The sequence below is a fragment of the Pteropus alecto genome, unplaced genomic scaffold (assembly GCF_000325575.1).
Source record: "Pteropus alecto unplaced genomic scaffold, ASM32557v1 scaffold103, whole genome shotgun sequence".
NCBI lineage: Eukaryota > Metazoa > Chordata > Mammalia > Chiroptera > Pteropodidae > Pteropus > Pteropus alecto.
This window is the reverse complement of record NW_006436288.1, coordinates 8,311,185-8,331,993: the sequence shown is the minus strand read 5'-3', so window position 1 is coordinate 8,331,993 and position 20,809 is coordinate 8,311,185. Positions and strand designations below refer to the sequence as shown.

The 20,809-nt window shown below is 33.9% G+C and overlaps 1 protein-coding gene across 3 annotated transcripts in view; it reads left to right on the top strand.

Annotated features, from left to right (window-relative positions):
• Positions 1-20,809, top strand: part of SOX5 (SRY-box 5) — a 378,734-nt gene that overhangs the window by 172,268 nt on the left and 185,657 nt on the right. For all 3 annotated transcript variants that reach the window (XM_015589995.1, XM_006912686.1, XM_006912687.1), the window contains 2 exons: positions 8,181-8,353; positions 13,507-13,588. In XM_015589995.1, the coding sequence (XP_015445481.1) occupies positions 8,181-8,353; positions 13,507-13,588 (255 nt within the window). The remainder of the gene's footprint in view (positions 1-8,180; positions 8,354-13,506; positions 13,589-20,809) is intronic.

Genomic DNA, 20,809 nt, shown 5'->3' with positions numbered 1-20,809 from the left:
AGTTGCAATTACTATTCATAGGTTCATAGGTGGCTAGAAAGTGGAGAGGATACAATAGTGTACTGCACTCTGAGGGTAAATAAATTTGACTTAATGGTTCTTGGGGGGTCAGACATGATGATTATGCAGTGCCCAGGAATGTGGTTTTCATGCCACCTCAGGAGTTAGACAAGAATAATGGCTTAGCTGTTTGGCAGCCGCTTATTTATGAGGCAAATAAAGGTGTAAGTCTCATGTATGCGTATGCTGTTTTTGGTCAGAGAAGGGAAGGATAAGTATGAACTTTTTTTAAATCTGAAAATATGAACTTATTCTATTATTAGATGATTATTAATGATACTTTAGAATAATGTATCTGAATAGAATCTTTGCATATATTAGGATGTGTACAGCCTTTATAGTACTTACCAAACCTTCTCGTGGACTGAAACTTTTCTCTTTCATTCACACTAGTCGATTTTAATTTAACTTTATTTAGCTCCAGGAAAAATGCAAGTGAGTGGATAAATATGCACGCACGCATGTGTGTGTGTGTGTGTGTGTGTGCGCGTGTGTGTGTGCAGGCACACGTGTGTGCGTGCGTGCACACGTGCATGAACCTATTCTTGAATATCTAAGACTATAGCCAAGTGAGGACAGAGCTCAGTTCCTAAGTGCTGGCTTCGAGTTGCTGTGAGCGAATTACTTTTGGGGCATTTGACAAAGATTAAAATTACAGCTTGGCAAAGTTTAAAGAAGTGTTTCTTACTATTGCTATTCAAAAAGTAAAAATTATAAACTTTTAAAAGTAGGAGAAATAGATAGCATTTTGTCTGGATAAATTGTTGTCATACCTACTTAAAGTCATTTCATTTTTTAAGAAACAATATGAGTTTGTAAAGGTCACCACTCCAAAGTGCATATAATTATTTTTCCTGTTAGATTATTTTGCCTGTTAAAATTTATACTATTTTATGGTCTGGTACTTTGGAAATGTGAAGTAATTAGGTTTTACAGTTACATTAGAAACGATCCTCTAAAAACACACACAGAAAAAGGACACCAGTTCCTGTTTCGCAGAACAAAACAGCCTGACTAAAAAGCTCTGCTGACAGCAAACAATCAATATATGTTATAAACTGATTAGCTGCCTGGAGAAGTTATTTATTTCTTCTTCTCTGATCAGCCATACGGTGTAACTGTCCAGTTTACAGAGTTTTTTGCCCTTATCTCCAGCAGAAGCACTGAATAAAAGTTGTGCAAAAGATGAAGAAATACCTTTTATAGCCTCATAGTTATTGAGAAGTGGGGAAAAAACAGTGCCAGCAACTCCAGTTTGCAACCAATTGTGTCACACACTGTTTCAGCTAGCATGAAATTCCATTATACTGAATGTCATTGCATTGGCACTTCACCTGAAGACAGTACCTGGGGATCCATGGTAGCTTTGACTCATCTAAACAGATCATTTGTTTTTCAATAAAGTCATTGAAAATTGTTTTTTACTGACTTAAATTTATTTGTAGAATTCTAACAAAAATATCTGCATGTGAAATTCTCTCAAATATTTCTATCTTGATGAGGTTAATAAAAGAAGAGCATTGTTTAAGAGGTTTTCTGGCTAGGTTACTCAGAAACACCTAGATCAGTTTCTCTACCTGCCTTGTTTGAGGAATTTCTTAGAGCCTGGTTACTTTCCCATCGGTATCTCTGGTAGACCCCTCTTACCCTGCTCGGAATGCGTTAACTTAGGTCAGCAAAGTATTATATCTGATTTTAAGGAAAATGCCAGCTGCAGTTAGTATAATAAAAAATGGCTGTTTTTGAAAGCTATAATTTTGTTCTTTCTAGCAGTTGGGACATAAAGGCAAATACCTAACAGCTCTATAATGCCAATAATGGATTCAAGGATATAATCTATTCAACAATACTGTAGCCTTTCAGAATTCATGACTTAAAGACATCCTATGCGGATTCAACATGCAGATTAAAGTAGATCCTTTCTTAGGTGGCATAATATTTTGAGATAAAAGAGGTATATAGATTTAATATTTGGCTCGAAAGAGATAATTCATTAGACATTTTAAAAACAAGCAGGCTTAGAATAAGAATCAGATCCCAGGTAGTAAATCTGAGGGTCAGAGTTTGCCTGCCTCTCTTGTTGGATAAGCGTGCCACTGAAAGAAGCTTTAGTTGTAAATTTAGACTGACTTAAGTTAGTTTTCATTCATTGTATTTTCAGTTCATTTAACAAATACCATTATTTGAATGGATCTGAGTTTGATTGATTGATTATCTCTTCCATTTAAATGTAAACTCTGTAAAGTAGATATTCTTGTCTGGCTTGTACACCGTACACTTGTACACGAACACCTGCGAGGCACATAAGAGGAACTCTGTTGATACATGCTGAATAAATGAAAGAAAAGAGCCAGTCACTTGAAGTAGTTGTCAATTGGGAGTGATTTTGCTCTACCAGAGGAAATTTGGCAATGTCTGGAGACATTTCTTGGTGTAATAACTAGGTGGGGTGTACTATCAGCATCTTGCCAATGAAGCTAAACAACACAGCTCCTCAGAGAAAGAGTTGTATTGAAATGTCCAAGGTGCCAATTGGGGAAACCCTTACCTAGAGGAAGAATTTTCCAGGGGAAAAAAATGGAGTGCAAAGGACCTAAGGTGGGACCAAGTTTGCATATTGGTTTTAGAGGCACTCAAAGAAGGTCATGTGATTGAAGCATTTCGGCAGAAGAGAAACTGAGAGAGGTGACGCCAAAGAGAGTAGAGGCCTGATCATTCAGGGCTTTGTAAAGGTAAGGAGTTTGAATTTCATTCTGTGTGCAGTATACAGCTATGAAATGGTTTTATACAGGCATGTGACATGATTTTATTTACCTTGCTAAACATCACTCTAAACATTTGTTTAAAGGATAGGTTTTAATAGAGGAAGTGGTAGAAGCAGGCAGAATAGTTAGAAAACTGCTGTAGTAGTCAAGGCAAGAGATGATGGTGGTCCTGATTAAGAGTTAGTAGTGGAAATGAAGATTCATAGACTGATTCGTAATATTGTCTAGGGGTAGCAGGACTCCCAATGCATTAGATATAGAAGATGAGGCAGAAAAAAAGAATCCATTGTATGGATGGTGATCTCTCTTATTGAGATGGGGATGACTGAAGCTGGTTCCCTTTCCTCTTAACTTCTGTTACATTATATTGAGAAATGTTCTGACCTGTGCTTCTTCTAAAGAACCTATAGAACTAAAGGAATACCTCACGCCTGTATTATTATCATGCCTGTGGTTACTAGGCAGTAAGAAGAAGTGAAACATAGAATATATTTGTTTCTTACTTCAATAACCCTTTTTCCTAAGGGAATTGAAGCAGGACTAGCATAGATTAAAACACATATGAGTGCAAATAACTGAAAAAAATGAAGATAAATTCCTATCAATGACACACACACATATATAAACTCATACCATTAGCTACCCGAATCTAATGAAGCTAGTCCATACGTATATGATTTTGTCCCCATAGTGTTACATAATTGTATGAATCTTAAAATTCTGAATCTAAGTAAAGAAACGGTAACTTTTCTTTCGGTTTAGTGAGCCTCTGGGATCTTCCAATGATGTAGTTAATTTTCTTTCTTTTTTTAATCTAGGATGTTTTGTGACCATTACTGGTTTCTCCGATGCTTATAAATCACTTATTGGACCCTCCACACTCACTGGAAGATAATTATAAAGAATATGACGATTTAGAGATGAAGCCATAGGGCTTACTTCTTCATCTTGGTTTAGTTCTTTTATAAAAATGGGGAAAAATTTATTTTCCAAAAACCTAAGTTCCTTGGTTCAACTCACACTTATGCAAGTGATAGACGATAAAACAGTTCACCATTTTTCTTGGCTACATGGCATGCCTAAACTTGAGAGTGGTTTAAAAAGAAGGGACTTTGTTCTTTATGCCATTCATTAAACAGTTTTAGATGATTTGCTGTATGCCAGGTGCTATAGTAGGTAATGAAGATATAAAAGTTGGTAATGTACAGTTGTTGCTGTCACAACTATCTCTGCTGACTTTAGAAGACAACTATGAAAACAAGATAATACAATATAATATTTAAGTACCATAATAAAGTTACATACCGTGTGGATTCCCAAAGAAAAGAACAACTGTTATCAATGGGAATAAGGAAAAGAATTGTAAAAAACAAGACACAGGAGCTGGAACATGAAGAATGAATATTTATGTAGTTAGCACTTATGCGGGTAGCATTTTGGAAGGGTGGTAGAAAATTCAGTGTAGCTAGAATTTGGGATACACAAAAAAGTAGGAAGATTAGGTTATATTTTGAAGGACTTCATTCATTCTTAAGAATTAATTGACATTTTATTCTGAAAACAGTGAAGGTGTTTCAACAGAGGAAGACTAAATTTGTTTTCTAGGAAAATAATTTGGGTACCTTTTTAGAGAATAGGTCTGTAGAGGGAAAAATTAATGACAGGAAGTTCTATTAAAAATTGTTACAACAATTCATGAAAAAGAAGATGAAGAATGACAGTAGAGATAGAGGAGGAAAGTTGGAACAAGTGCTCTGAGTACTATACAGCAGTGTTTGTTATATTATCGCTTATGTAAAATAAATTTTTATGGGTTGAATTATGTCTTTCCAAACATTTGTGTGTTGAAAGTCTCCCCCCTAGTACCATAGAATGTGACTGTACTTGGAGATAGGATCTCTTTGGAGGTAATTAAGTTTAAATGGAGTCATTATGGTTGGCCCTAATCTGAGTGGTGTCCTCATAAGAGGAGGAAATTTGGACACAGACATGTACAAAAAGAGATGATGTGAAGACACAGATAAAAGTGGGCAATTTGCAAGCTAAGGAAAAAGGTGTTTTTCCTGGAACATATTTTTCTGGAACATATTTTTTTCCTTACAGCCCTCAGAAGGAACCAACTCCAGTGACACCTGGTCTTGGACTTTTAGCCAGTAAATTTAAATTTCTATTGTTTAAGCCACTCAATCTGTGGTACTTTGCTACAGTAGCCTTGGTATATGCTTAAATCTTTATTAACAAGTATAGGCTACCCAAGAAAATAATAATGGTGGTTTTTTTGAAGTACAGTGTTGAGAGGGGATCTTTCATTCTATACACTTCTATAATTACTGGTTATTTACTCATGTGAAGATAATAATATTAAAAAAATAAATTAATTAAAGAAAAACAAAAAATCTATTTTGAGGAAAAATTTTTATTTGTGGATAATAAGGATGGCTGGCTGAGAAGAGAATTGAGGATGATGTTAATATTTCTAGCTTAGAAAATTGATTGAGTGATAATGCTTTAAAAACTGGAGCAAAATATAGAGTTCCACCTTATACATATGAAATTTTAAAATTTCATATCTACACTTAGAGATATTTATCCTACATCCATAAATAAGTTGGTAGGGCTAGAAGACAAGCTTAGGGTTGGTATACACCTTAATATTTCATTGACTCTGAGACAGTGTCCATTGTAAGACTCAGAGAGTTTAAAAGACCCCAAATAATGATCTCAGAATTGTTGAAATACAAAGTTTGAGAAATGAATCATATTAGTTAGCTCAAGGCCAAAAGAAAGGTAGACTGGGAAGATTTTGAGCATTTCTGAGTGGGCAGAAGAAGAAGAACCAGTAAAGACGATTGAGAAGAAAAGGTTAACTAAGTAGGAGTTGAAACAGAATTGAGGTGTGTTTGAGAAGTCACATGAGAAGGTCAAGATGAAGGGTGACAGGCTAAAGGTTCAAAAATTTTGAATTGCATATGAACTCTGAAATTAGATTTGCTTTAAATTTCAAATAAATCTTATTTACATCTATATTACTGAGACAGAAAGGTTTTGTTAATCTTTCATATATTGTTGCCAAAATGATATTTGTTTATACTTATCATCAAATAAGTATAATAAGTATATTTCTTTACATATTGGTATTATATCCGTTATTAAAATGCATAATGCCACCTTAAGCTTTTAAATTATTCTTCCACATATTTACATGAAATACATTTTTCTGAGTATGTAAATAATAGTAGTCATTGTAGAAAATTTTCTAAATATAAAAATATGAAAAAATATTAGAATGATCTATAATCTATCACCTAGAAATAGCCACTATTAATGTATTCATAAATTTTCTTCCACGTGCATGCATTGAGGTGTTTATACAGAAGTTTCATTTCTATCCAGCTTTTCTACCTAGCTTTATGTGATGAACAAGTTTCCATATCATTAAATATCCTTACGTACTTTTATCACAGATGCAAAATAATCTAGCATATGGATATTCCATAATTATTTGACCATTCCCATTCGATATTTAAGTTTTTCTAATATTTCATTTAAAACACTTATTAATACTTATCTTCATTTCTGATAGTTTTCTTGGGCTAGATTTTTAGAAATGACATTGCCCCCTTGAAGATTATGAGGATTACAAGACAGAATACGTATAACTCTTTCTAGTGTGTATCCTAGAATTGTGGTAGTAATTTACTCCTCTACTGAAGATGCACATTTTACACTAATTTGAATATTTTCATTTAAAAAATATTCCCGGTATTTAGATTATTTAATATTAAGATTCTAATTACAGTAGTCATATACTTATTATGCTTAGAGTAAATATCCTTCTTTTAGATGAAATCCAAATATCTATTGAACACCTGCCCTGAATAAGGCTAGATTCTGGGAATAAGGAATATAAGCCATGATGCTTGCTTTATATTGACTCAGAATTTCTTTTCTGGATGTTTGCTCTCTGGCCAATTTTCTAAATTACATTAGAAACTTTATTTTCATTCCAAATGGGCACAGATAAATTATAAGCTACCAACTAGAGCTACTACTTCCAAAAAAAGCAAGCACACGCTTCTTCGGCATAAATTGGTAGGGAGAAATGCAGTGGAATGCAGAGGGTGACAGAGTTATAACAGAATCTTCTATCTAATTACATATACAGGTGGCAAATGCATTATTAAAATAGTGGTCAGTGTCTTATGTTTCAAATGAATATTGTATTTAAAAAGTATGTTCTCTTCTACTGCTAGTACTTTACCATAGGGATCTTGTCTATCTGGTGAATTTTAAGAGAACAATTAAAAGTGAAAATGTTTCTTTTTCAGTGAACTGCTCACATTTCCAGTTTATCAAATTAGTATTTTTAACCTGACTCAGACTGTTCACTGGCATTTTCAAATCTTGATCGTGGTATTTATTTTATTGCATTTATTTTATTTTTATTATTATTATTATTTAGATGAGACAACCCTTGGTTGACCTCACAGATTGCAAGGACCTTGTCAGATTACAATCCCTTATTTTTAATTTTTTACGCCTACAGCACCAGGTCTTCCTAGGTGGTCTCCCATCCAAGTACTAACCAGGCCCAACCCTGCTTCGCTTCCGAGATCGGATGGGATCGGGATGGTATTTATTTTAAATGGTTGCCGAGACTGATCTGATTCTTGGATTTAACTGTAATCCTGGGTGACCATAATGTGATCTGTTAGTTTTCCAACCACATTAATTATTTCATGATAAACTAAAGTTATATTCTCAAACTTCAGTATTTTCTGTGAGCTATATTCTATTTTTGAAGAAAGACTGAGTGGCATATATATATAAAAAAAAAAGGTCCAAAACTTGATTGGCTAATGGATTTTTTCCCTTTTTAATATAAGATTTATTAGTTCTGATTTTTTAAGATTCTTTTTAAAGAATATCACTGATAGTAATACCTTGATTTCTTAATAATTATGGTTATTAAATTTTCATGTTTTTGTCTTGCTTCTTTATTTTGATTTAAAAAAAAACTACTTAGGTTCTTTTTATTTCTATCAGGCCCCAGCATAGAACATTAATAATAGTAGTAGCTAAACCTACAGTTTTGGAATTACTTGTAAAATAAAAGAGAAAAAAACTATATATTATTACTTGTCACAAATTAAAAAAACAATAAAAATATTCATTCATTCTGATGTTTAGTAATGGGTAAATAACCATCACAAATCTAAAAGAAGGTAAGTATATGTTTGAGTGTTGAATCTTATATTTGGAATAGTCCTATGTACGACAGAATCATTGTCATTGAAAAATCACTGTCTTCTCATTTCTCCTTTCTTGTATGTTTTATTGTCATATTATTTTCAGGGACTCCCGAAAGCCTAGCTGAAAAGGAGAGGCAGCTCATGGGTATGATCAATCAGCTGACCAGTCTGCGAGAGCAGTTATTGGCGGCACATGACGAACAGAAGAAACTGGCTGCATCTCAGATTGAGAAACAGCGCCAGCAAATGGAGCTGGCCAAGCAGCAACAAGAACAGGTGAGTACAAACTAGAGACACAGATTCCTTAGGCTTTGTTTTCCCTGCTATTTTTGTCACCCTTGTAGGCATACAAAGGTAATTAAATCGTCTCCTCCCTGCCCCCACGTAAATAAATAAAAAGGCAAAACAAAGCAGACAAAAAACTCTGACCTGAAGGAGGTTACCGGCTACTTTAATGGTACGTAACGTGAAAGTAATTATAATCAAGGTGAAATGCCAAGAGTTCATGAGAGAAATACCAAAAATAACCATAGAGAATCCAGAGAATATTTCCAGTCAGGAACATTTTAAAAGATTTCATTAAACAGATTTTCGGTATAAGCTTTGAAGAATAGGTAGGATTCATCTACTACAGTAAAATTTCAATTATAGGGCAAGAATATTAGATAGGAGGATACCATAATAATTTAAATAAGAAAGAACAAGAATCTAAAGTAGACGCAGTAATGAACATGGAAAAAAAAAAGAAAAAAGAAAGGAATAAAAGCCTTGACTAACGCAGAGATTTCACCAAAGAATTATGGTTACTTGAACTTTTTGAGTGGGCAAAAGGGAGAAAGAAAGTCTTGAACCTGACTAGTAAGGCAAGTCAGGGAAAGGCTAGCATTAGAAAAGAAAGTGGCTTTATTATGTTGAATTAAAGCTGTTGTCAGGTTGTCGTCTGAAAGGACCTAGATACAGGTAGAAATGTCAATCAACAGTTTGAAAGAGAGGGGTGAGCTAAATGTCTTATATTATCTACATAGAAATGGTACTTTAAACCACTGGAGTAAATTAGTTTTATTCATTTGATCAACAAATAGTAATTGTGCTGCTTATGTGCCAGGCATCGTGCTAACTGCTGAGGCTACCTCAATTAACCAGAAAGACAAAGAAAAAGAAATTAACAAAATAATTTCAAATAGAGATAAGTAAATTGAAAAAATGTAAGAAGAGTAATTTCATAAATAGTTATTGGTATGGCAAAGAAGTGGTTCTTAGATTGGGTAGTTGGATCTGGCAATTAAGCTCAGATCTAAATGACACACAAGAAATAGCCATATTAATATCTGGGCACAGTGTTCCATGCAGAGGAATGGCAGATTTATAAGCCTTCAATTAGAGTAGTGGTGATACCTTGAGAAACTGGAAAGGAACTAAGGGCAGATCCTTTGGAGATACTATATATAGCTGAATGAGGAAAATGAACATACCAGAATCAAGAAGCTACTAGGCTTGTCATTTAGATTCTCATCATTGGCCTTTAAGACTGTGGCTTCTGTGGAGCTTTAGTAGCAGAAATGAGACAATAAGAATTGACATATAAAAGAATTGGTATGTAGTGCTAAAGTGGTGGCAATGCATAAGAACTGTTACTTGAAGAAAATTGGTAGTAATGAGAAGGGAAACTAGAGGGTGTTATAGGGCGAGTACATCTTTTCCAGGGCTATCTCCCTTTAACATCTCATGTTCTGAGCTCAGTCTACTCATTATCCTAAATGGAGGAGAACCATTATTTAGTCAAGGATATTTGTGTGTCCCCACAAGTACTGCAAAATCTTCTAAATAGCTTTCAAAGTATAAACTAGCAGAGTTGAAAGAGGTAAAGAAATATTCAGATTATGTTTAAGGAGACCCCCTTTCATCCAGTGTACTCTACTAAGTGGTTCATTTCTGCTTGATAGATGATATTTTATTTTTAGTGAAATAGCTCATCAGTTTCCTTAAAGATATATTTGGCTTGTTACTGGCTATGGTCCATATTCCTCTTGCTTTACCCCTATAATAAAACAGTTCAGAATACTTGTCTATGACAGTCTAGAAAAATATCACATTTTTCTTGTGTGTTTTCACTCTTAATACCTTCAGACATCTTAATTCTAGAAAATTCTAAGAGCCTCTGAAACTATACTTCAGATGGTGATATTTCTTTGTAGAAAATCCCTACTTTGGTGGATCTGAGGGCTCAAATCCCTCCTTTTGGGTCTGATTATCCTTAAAAAAAATCTGAGCAATCACTAATGGAGAGCAATTTTTCTCTCTTTTTGGTGGATCTGAGGGCTCAAATCCCTCCTTTTGGGTCTGATTATCCTTAAAAAAAATCTGAGCAATCACTAATGGAGAGCAAGTTTTCTCTCTTTCCCGTTCACATTCTGTTGGATCTCCAAATAGCAAAGGATTCTAGAATTTTTTACTTTCTCTGACACTCTCCTTGGAACTTTAGAAATCCTGTGTTCTTCCAGAATCCCTTCCCTGTATTGGAGAGATGCCAAGCAATGATGCCTACACAGCCTGAGAGAAGATAGCTCCTGGTAGCTACAGGTCAGGTTTCTGGAGCCCAACCTGCCCTCCATGGAAGTCCCTCTCCACCATGCAGTGCTGGCACGCATAGTCACCACTCCTGTGGCCACCAATCTTTTCATCAGGGCACAGGGAACTCTTGAAGGGCACGTAGTATTTATTCTTTAAGATTCAGGCTAGGTTTATGTTCTCTTGAGAACTCCTTTTCTGATGTTCCTCCTAACACTCCCTACTCAGTATAGCGTGTCCCTACTCTGTGCACTCTAACCTTCTTGTTATAGCCCTTAGAGATGCTAATGAACCTATCTACTGATCAGCCTTTCCACCAGACTCTGAGTTTCATTTCATTTTTATCTATTCAACAAATATTTATTGAGCACTGATTTGATGTTAGTTTCTGCTCTAGTTACTGGGCTACAACAAAGAATAAAACAGACAAAAATCCTTCATGTGTTGAATTCTAATTGGGAAGAGATAGACAATAAGTAAAAAAAATAAAAATAAAAACATAAAATATATTATATGTTGATAAGGATTATGGTGAAAAATATAGCAGAGAGTCAGGGACGAGGGTACCAAGTAGAGAGATAGGCTCTTTTAAAATGAGTGCTCAGAGAAGACCTTATTGACAGGGTAATATTTGAGCAGAGATTTGTAGGAGGTGAAAAAGTGAGTCATCTAGGAAAAGACTGTTTCATATGGAGGGGAAGACAAGTGTTTCATATGGAGGCTCTAAGGCAGAAGCATCCTTGGGAAATAGGAAGATCCTTGATGTGTTCAAGAGACAGGACTGCAATGCGCCAAGAGTGGTGTGACGAAGGACAGAGAGAAGGAGGAGAAGAAGTCAGAGGTGACATGAAGCCAAATCATATTGGGCTTGCAGATACTGGCTTTTACTCTGAGTGAGACAAAGTATTTTGAAAAGATGAGTGACAAGACACAACTTATATTTCAAAGGATCTTTTCAGATGCTGGTTAATAATAGGCTGTAGGGAGCAAGGGCAGAAGCAGAACGAGCAAATAGGAGGCTTTTACAACAATCTAGGCAAGATGCAATAGTAGTTTGGAATGGGAAGAAGGATGGAAGGGTACGAAGTGGTCAGTTTCTTGATAAGTTCTTAAGATGCTGATAAGAGGATTTAATTATCAGCTAAAATATTGGTATGTAGGGGAAAGGAACTGGACTTAAGGAAAAAAGCAATATTTCTTTTTCTACCATCTGTGTTCCTACCTTTCTGCAAAAAAAAAAAAAAAAAAAGATTTTTTTTTTACCATATTCCTAAGGTAGAAGAAAGCATTAAAATAATCTTAATTATACCAATATCCATAAGGGACATAAAAAGTATATTGTGCAGCCACGTAGTTCATCCCCTTCATTTTGCTTCTTTATTTTTATTTATAGTAAAGGACTATGTATGTATCAATTGTTTTCCTGAATTTTTAGCTTTCTGTTACTGAAGTTAAGGGATATACTTTTTTAATGAACATGAAAATGATTATAATATGAGAATAAGAATTAGAGCTTATTTATGAGTGTGATATTACATTCTTACCAGGTTTCCTACCTTATATGACACAACTGTTGAAAATTTTCTTCTCATCTTTTCAATCAAGCATTCTTCATCAACTATTCATTCTGTACTCCTTTTGCTCCAGACTTTTTCCAAATGATGAGCAAAATGTACATGATCCCTAACCTCACTGCATTTATGGATTTCTACCTAGGAGACAGAAAGATGTTAATTAAAACAAAAAAATAATTAAATAAATATAAAATCATAGCATGCTGTGTATTAAATAAGAGGATATCTTATCAGAGTAAATTATGGAGTGATCGTTCTAGTCCCTGGCTTGGAAAACAGTTCAGATGACCACAATGAGGGCTAAGTCTTGAGTTTAGTTTTGAAACTGTTGAATTTGAAGCACCTTTGAGAATGTCATTGGATAAATGGGTCTGAGGCTTACAGCAAAGGTCTAGGCTAGAAAAACAAATTTACAATCACTTGGCACATACATGGAAGTAGGTACAGAAGAAAAATCATTGAGTCTAGAATTAAGCCTTATAGAACTACAACAGTAGATGGCTAGACAGAGCCTTTGAAGGTCATTGAGAACGAATAAACCGAGAGGTAGAAGCAAAACTAGGAAAATGTGATGTCCTAGAAGCCAAGAAAGTAAGTTTGGGATCACTGAAGTTTGGGATCACTTAAGTGTTGAATTCTGATGAAAGGTTAAAAGTTGAAGACTAAAAACACTTCAGAATTTAAAAAAATGGAAGTGGTTGGTGAGTATATTAAGAATCATTTTAGTAGAGAATGGGAGCAGAAACCAGAATGGAGTATATTGAGGAATTGGCAGTTTAGGGGTTTGAGGGAAGCAGAAATGAGGACAGTATTTACATCAATCAAGCAATCAATAAACAACCAAACAAAGCAAAAGTACCAAAACCTCACTAAGGAATAAAACATCTTACAAAACTCTGTGCTATGCTGAACTTTTTGGTCACAACTCCCTGTTTATGCAATACTCTCATAGAAAAGAGTCGAAAATGTCAAAGACAGTAACCTTTTTAATGTATTGCCAGGAAGCAGGATTTTTAAAACTCTCTACATTTCTTACTGATTGGATCACTGATGTGCTATATTCGTTTTAGGCTAAATAATAATAATAGTAAGAACAGTTTCTGAAGACTAAATGTCTTATTTGATCCTACTTAACGATGAATTGCTGGTACTGTAAGGACACAGGTACATCTATATGCATCATCTTAATCAGCATCAAATCAAACTTTGAGAAATAGAATATTGGTAATTTCCCCCTGGGACTACAGTGCTCTTTAAAAATAATTTTTATGTGCAATTTCTCCACAGATTGCAAGACAACAGCAGCAGCTTCTGCAGCAACAACACAAAATCAATTTGCTTCAGCAACAGATCCAGGTCAGAAATCATAATTTCATACTTATGTCCAATTAAAAATTACATAATTTGTTTCTCAGTCTTAGGTGGACCTAACTGAAATGACCTCTAAAGTAAAAATTGCTTTCAGTTTAATTCATGACACGTTGCCTCCTGTGGCTCTCTGCCATAGGCCCTCCTGTGTCAGGGAGCTCCAGTCTAAGCAAGCTGACAGTAATTTTCATCCTATATTGAAGGGAAATTTATTAGAAATGTTTCATTGTCTCTATTTTTTTAATGTTTAAAATGTGCCTGTAAGTGTTCTTAATGGGAGAGTTGCAGGGGGACCAAAGCAGAAAGGTACAGCAGGGTTTCAGCTAGCAAACAGTGGCAGAGAGAACGTTTTACTGTGTGCTCAAGAGCCATGTGTGGTAAAGGTGGAAGTTAGGGAACGTAATGACTTGGTGTTCAAGTAGAATTTCACCCTTAGTGTTGCTGGAAGAAACCAAGATGGGAGGCTTTCTAACCTCCATATTTTTCCTTTGTGGAAATTTGCAATGTTGAAGAGCATCAACAAAGAAGGAAGAAAGCAGCTGTATTGGTAACAAAAGGAAAAAGTAGTTTTCCAGGGATATCACTTGCGAGCGGCATGAACTTCTTTGACAAAATTTGTATCCCTTCCTGAAAATTCGCTTTCTGAAAGCACTTATTTCATAGAGCATTTATGAGCATTTCATGAGGTCATAGATGGAGAGCTTTAGTGTAGTGTCAAGGCACATAGTAAGTGTTCAAGACATACTTGCTATGACTAGCAAGAAAAGGAATCTAATTCATGGAGCTATGCATCCAACCCTATGTAACATTCTCCATCTGGAAGCAAATGTTAGATTCGCAGTCAGATTATCTGGGGAGGAATCCATCATTCTCTTGAAGTTATATTTTGAGAATCCAACATATTTTATTGAATGTAAATATCATAAATGACAGAGGCAAACATGTCAAAATTATTTTATTTGTGGGCTAATCATGTTTAGAATTTTTTGCCAACAAAGTTTATCTAATTGGGTCAGGTTCACTTAATTACTTTGCCCTGGATTATACAGCCCAATCAAGGTTTACTCATTCTTGTTCCACCTGAGATTTTAGTGAGCTGGTCGCAGCTTCAGTGAGACAGAGAAACATCAGTGAGATGATCCAACCAGGAGTCTTTGCCTTCTTTAACTGTAATTATGAGCAGCACATTTCTAATGTGATATGATCCATCTGTTCAGATCTGGAGTGTGGTAGTTCACTTCAGTGGTTTAAACTGTTCATTGGATTTCCATGTTCAGTCCAAGTATGCTAACTTTGAATATAGTTTTAGTTGACAGTTCTGCTTATCTACATTTAAAATGTTTTTAATTATTAAAAACCTAAGTTAAAAAAATGTTTTGGCAGTCTCTCATTGTAAATAAGATATAATTCTATAATCAGTGAAATGGCTTTTTGCAAAATCACTTGGTTTTACTGTAATTTGATGAGGGTACCAATGGTTTTAAATTTTTATAATTTTTATGAGACTGAGAGGGTCTTTTGCTAAACATAATTTCAAAAGTATATATAAACCCATATTATAAACATGAAGAAGGCCCAATAAGCTTGGTTTTTGACCATTTAAATTTAGCCAACACCTTCAGAACTTTTTTGGAATTATTCCACAATTATGACCACTACATATATAATGTGGATTTTAAGCTCACTCATAATGACAAAATGTTGAAATGAATGGATTCTTGCTCCAGATCATAGAGCATTATAATTTATGTCAGAGCATTTAAAAAATAAAGTGCATTAAAAATTACCTGCCCTAAAAATGATAGACTATAGAAACTATGTTCTAGAGAGCTGAAGCCAAGTTTAATGACTTGCCCAAGATTATGCAACTAGTTATAGGTAGAACTAGGATCAGAAGCAAAATTTTCTGACTCTTAATAGAAATTTTGCTGAGTAAGAGAAATTTAAAAGTTTAGCATATCTATTTGATCAAAATGTTAAGCTCCTGGCCTCCACTAGTTTGCAAGGTGAAAAACAACCAACCAACCCTGCTGCCCCTAAAGGAAATAATGTCACACTGATGGTAATTTGAGGAAAACATCAATAGAGATTTTGAGACATTATATCTGTGTTTGTCTTCTTTCTAGTTTTAGTACAGATAAATGTTACTGACAGAGTCAAAACCCATCAAGCTATTATTTTTAAAAAAAGAATTTGGAAAGTAGGGAATGTTTAAGGTAAAAAAATAAGTACTGAGCAAGATTGACAATCTGAAAGGAATTCATTTTCACAGCTTCTAGTATATTCACTAACTAAAAGCATAGTTCTAAAGCATATTGTATAAATTGTTAATTTGGGGCAGTCTTATAAGCACTTAATAGTTATAAAAGTCACAATATATTTAAAATCGTCTGTTGAGAGATTGTTCAAACAGTTATGGGAAACACTGATGTAGTGGCATGTGTAGAAATAGAAAAATGTAGAACAGTTCCTGTTTTTTCTCACATAAATCCTTACCATATCTTTTTTAGAATGTTTTCTCTTTTTTTCTTCTTTCTACTTCCTCCTTTTCCTTGGCAGCATAGGACAAGGAGGAAGAAGAGTAAAAGTCAAACTGCTTTAGTGAAAGGCAAATCAAATTTATAACAAATTTATTGTAAAATGTATTTTTGTCAATGCATACATAATCAAATGCTCACATAAGAATTCACCATAGATTAATTTTCTTTGATATCTGGAAATACTTATGTGATATATTTAAATTTTGATCTACTTCTTGTTTCTTTCTTAAATATGGAGCCTTAAGATGACATAGAAATAAATATACCAATTTACTTTGTTCACCGTTTGCATATTCTTTGATGTGTTGTACTGTTGTTGCTTTGGACCTTAGAAAACAATGCATTCCAGTTCCTTTATTGATAGAAGTGTGAACTTCAATGCTTCTGGTCCACAGTTATGACCACCTTTAAAATTTTTGTTTCAATTTTAAATACATAAGACACTAACTTGGTCTAAGTATTGGTAGAGGCATGCAATTAGTTGGGTTAGACAGATCTGCTAGATGGGTTATATTGATAAGGTAAGAGAGTGGACAAATTTTCACCCTTGTTATGTTCCCCGACATTTTTCTTATTCTTTTACCGAGATTTCTTTAAATAGAGGCTAATTTAGACATCTTTATTTCATTCGAAGTACACGTGAATCAATTTTCAAAATATATGAACAAGTGTGTATTTGCGTGTATGCATATTCACCATTCACATATTCTAATGACGAGGTTATTTAAAATTTATTTTGACCTGTTAATTCTATCTTTTTTCAACTCCACATGAAAAGAGTAGTGGTAGATTTTACTCTATATTTATTTGAAGAGAAAAATGCTATAAGAATTAGCAAATTAGCCAATTTTATTTAATAACTCAGGCTCAATTCTTTATGAACTGTCACTCTTTAAAAAGCAACCGTAGCTCTAAAACTGCCTGATTGAATTAAAAGCTCAATCTACATTACTTCCTTATGAATGAATACTTGATAGAGTTATAGTTGTCTTTCAGGTTTACTCACATGACTCATGGTTCAAAGATTTAAGAAAGTTTTTGTTATTCTTTGCAATTTCATAAATTATTTCATTCTACAAGTAAAATGGTGTCATAATAACAGTAACAGTAACATCTCATCTTTTCTCAAGAACATTTGTTCATTTCCTTATGAGACTTAATTTTAGGAACACCAAGAAGTTTCAGTTTTTTTTTTCTATTATTTGGTAATGTTTTCCTTTAAATATTTATTACTGTTCTTAAAAATATAGAACACTTTTACATTCCTACTTACTGTATCTAGCTAAATTTTAATGCTCATAAAATATAAGGTGAAATTTATAAATATTTCATAGAAAAATATCTTCCTAGATTTTTTTGAGGATAACTTTTATTTTTTACTCTATTGTTTATACTACTGTGCCCATTTTAATTTCCTGAGTAATCTCTTTTACGTTAATTCAATCTATTTCTAATACTGATACTTAGGTGGTTTATATTTCCAGTAATGATCCTAAAACAATGGTTCATCTTGACCTGATTCACTGTTACCAAAACCTTTTAAAGTAAATGAATATGACCTCTAGTCATCCATTATGGCAACAAACTGAATGTTCCTAGAGACTCAAGTTGCCTTTTATCTTGAATGGGACAGGGTTTCTATAGCTTTGGGTGTGTATGGTGGAATTATGTCCTAATTTTAAATTTCTTACTTTTTTAAACAATACTTAGTAGAACTAAATGTTCTTATTAACATTTAATAGTGCCGGTTCAAAAACATGTTTTGCTATGAAATATATTTAAGATATTTTTAAGGGCAAATTTAAAAATATTGTCTTGTCAAGTACATATTGGTCATGATTCCCATACTGGAAGTTCAGTGTTTGAATTTTCATAAGGGATTCCACAAATTTGTTGCAGTCCCCCTTCTGATAAACTTGTCCAACTATTATTATTCATTATGTTCTCTTGGGGGCTAAGAATTGGTATTTAATAACTTCCTGTCACTGTGTGTTTCTGATTAATAAATAAAGCATATGTAGGTCTAGTAATAGTTTGGGGCAGCTGATTTTGTTTGGAGCTAAGGATAGCACAAAGGACAAATTTCTGTTCCTGTGTGTTGTTAGTTGGCCAGTGTATATTCCACAGGATGTAGGAAAGAGCTTGGTTCTTTAGATGATATATGATTATATTTAACTATATGAAATACAATTTCAATTGTATTAAATGGATGGAGAGCAGGTTTTCTGGAATTAGTCATACCCAAGTTCAGTCTCTGCATCTTCACATTTTATCTGCTGTGTGATCTTGGGAAAATAGCTTAATTCCTCTGAGTTTCATTATTCTTATCTATTAAATGGGAATTATAATATTTAAACCACAACAGGTTAATCCGAGGATTAAATGGGATCATTGCTCGCATGTAGTGAGCACACAATGCTAAAAGTTTGCCTAAGTCATTAGAACAAAACTTGTTCTTATGTATTTCTGATGATAGACAATTTAATTAATTTTAACAGCAAAAAGAATTTCTAGGAAAAAAAAAATATAATCTACATGGCAGCAGCCACTGAAAACTGAAAATTCAGTGTTCCAAATTCATGACTTTAGAATTACAAGAGATTTTTAGAAAGCTTTTATTTAGACCTATCTCTCATTTTGACATTTGTAAACTGAAAACAAGTAAGGTTAGATTTCTCCAATGTCAACATAAGTTGTTACTTGTGGAACAATGGCTGGCTTCCAAGTTTCTCAGTCTTGGCCCAGTTCATTTTTATTTCACTGATATTCTACCATTTAAGGTTTAATGACCCAAAGTTTTAAAATGAGTTTTCTTTCACTGGGAACTTATTTCTACAAAGTAAAAATACAATTTGACTTATGTACAATTGAATGACTAGGTTGCAGTCATGGGCTCAACCAATTTGTGACAAAGGTTTCATTTTATTGGAGCCAAAGTTCTCTGAGCTCATTAAGAGTTTTGATAATTCTTGATAAATTATTATGCAGAATGAAATCTATTGAAATACAGTATTGAAAACATAGTAACGTTAAAGGTGAAATAACAGTACCTGCCTGACCTGCTGTTTTATGATTTCTTTCTCTGAGTGTGGTAAGTTGAAACATTTTACCCATCTCAACAAGACCCCACACACATACATGAGCACAAAGAGTTTGGAAAGTAACCTTGTATATTTAGGAAACTGGAAATGCCAAGAATAAACACGGGCAATTAAGGTAACATTTCAACCTGAGAAGGAAGTGCATTAACTCCTTGAGCTCGGACTAATATTTTGCCATATGAAATAAAATATGCCACAACTGGACAGAATAAAGTTCTTGGGATTCAGATAGATTGTTAGAGGAGAAAATATGGAAATACAAAGAAGTAGCTTTATGGATGACTTTCCTGTCTCTCTTGCACTTTCTGGAAGCAGAAAGATAGGTGAGAAGACAGGTGACCTCTCCTAAAAGAGCAGTGATGATAACTGCAGCTCTGTCTGTCCTTTTACTCAGAGGGAGCCACTTTTAAATCCTTTTAGCATTTAAAAAAATACATCTCCATGTAATTATTTAAGGACAGAATTTCAGTTATGCATATTATTTCTCTATCCAGATAAGTCTGTCTCTAGATAGAGATAAGATAGATTGATAGGCATATCTATTTTATTTTTTATTGATATAGCACATGCCACATGGCTAAGAGTATAGGAGAGTAATGAAAGCAGCCTTCTAAAGCCCAGTCCTCTATACAGTGTCCAGGCCTTTTATTCAGGAGGAACCACTTTAAGATCTGTAAAGTTTTTATTTTAATACTCTTCTAGTATTTACTTGTATAATATGTATAAAAAATTTAATTATAATGCTATTTATGACTTATCAGCTTTAAATAGCATTAACTTGGAAACGAAGATTTGCTTGGTTTTTGTATTGCCTTCCTAACATCCTCTCCTAATCCCCTCCTTCACCTCACAATATAGTTATATATGTCTTTTAAGTTCCTCCAATACATACGTTTAAATTTTAGTTTACTTACACATCTTTTCCTATTCTATTAACTATAAATAGTGTCTCTTGACACTTGCCTTGTCAGATGAGATGGCATCTCTCTTCTCTCACTCCCAACTGCCAATTTCCATCATCTCCATGTTTACTATAAATATACATGTGTATGTGTGTGTAGGTAGACATGTATACACACATAGCTATTTGCTTTACCAATTGTTTAATACTAAAATTTGAAAATCAATAATTGGTGTTTACATTAAAATATGTATATGTTGTTTTCCGAATAGTCTTAATAGGGTACTCCTTATTTCCTTTCTATGTAGCTTTGTGCTTTCCGATTGCCTTTGTTTTTTTCCTCATGTTATTTGCCTTATTATTTCCATAAATTCTCAAGAGTAAATCAAATCTCCAGAATCCCCTTTTTCCTTGATATCTGCTTCCTTGTTCTCTGTCCTCCTGCTTTCATCTAGATTGATTGGTTCAGCTGATATTTTTGGATGTCCATTTATGACTTTCCAAGACTGGAATCATTATTTCCTGTATTGTTCTTCTTGGTTTATCCCCTTGTTTTGCTTCAGAACCATGTCAAGGAACTTCCCAGAAAAAAAAGGAAGGGCAGGGGATACAGAGGATATAAACTTCTTGGGATAAAAATGTTTAAAACATATGCATGTGTAATAATGTTCCATTTTACC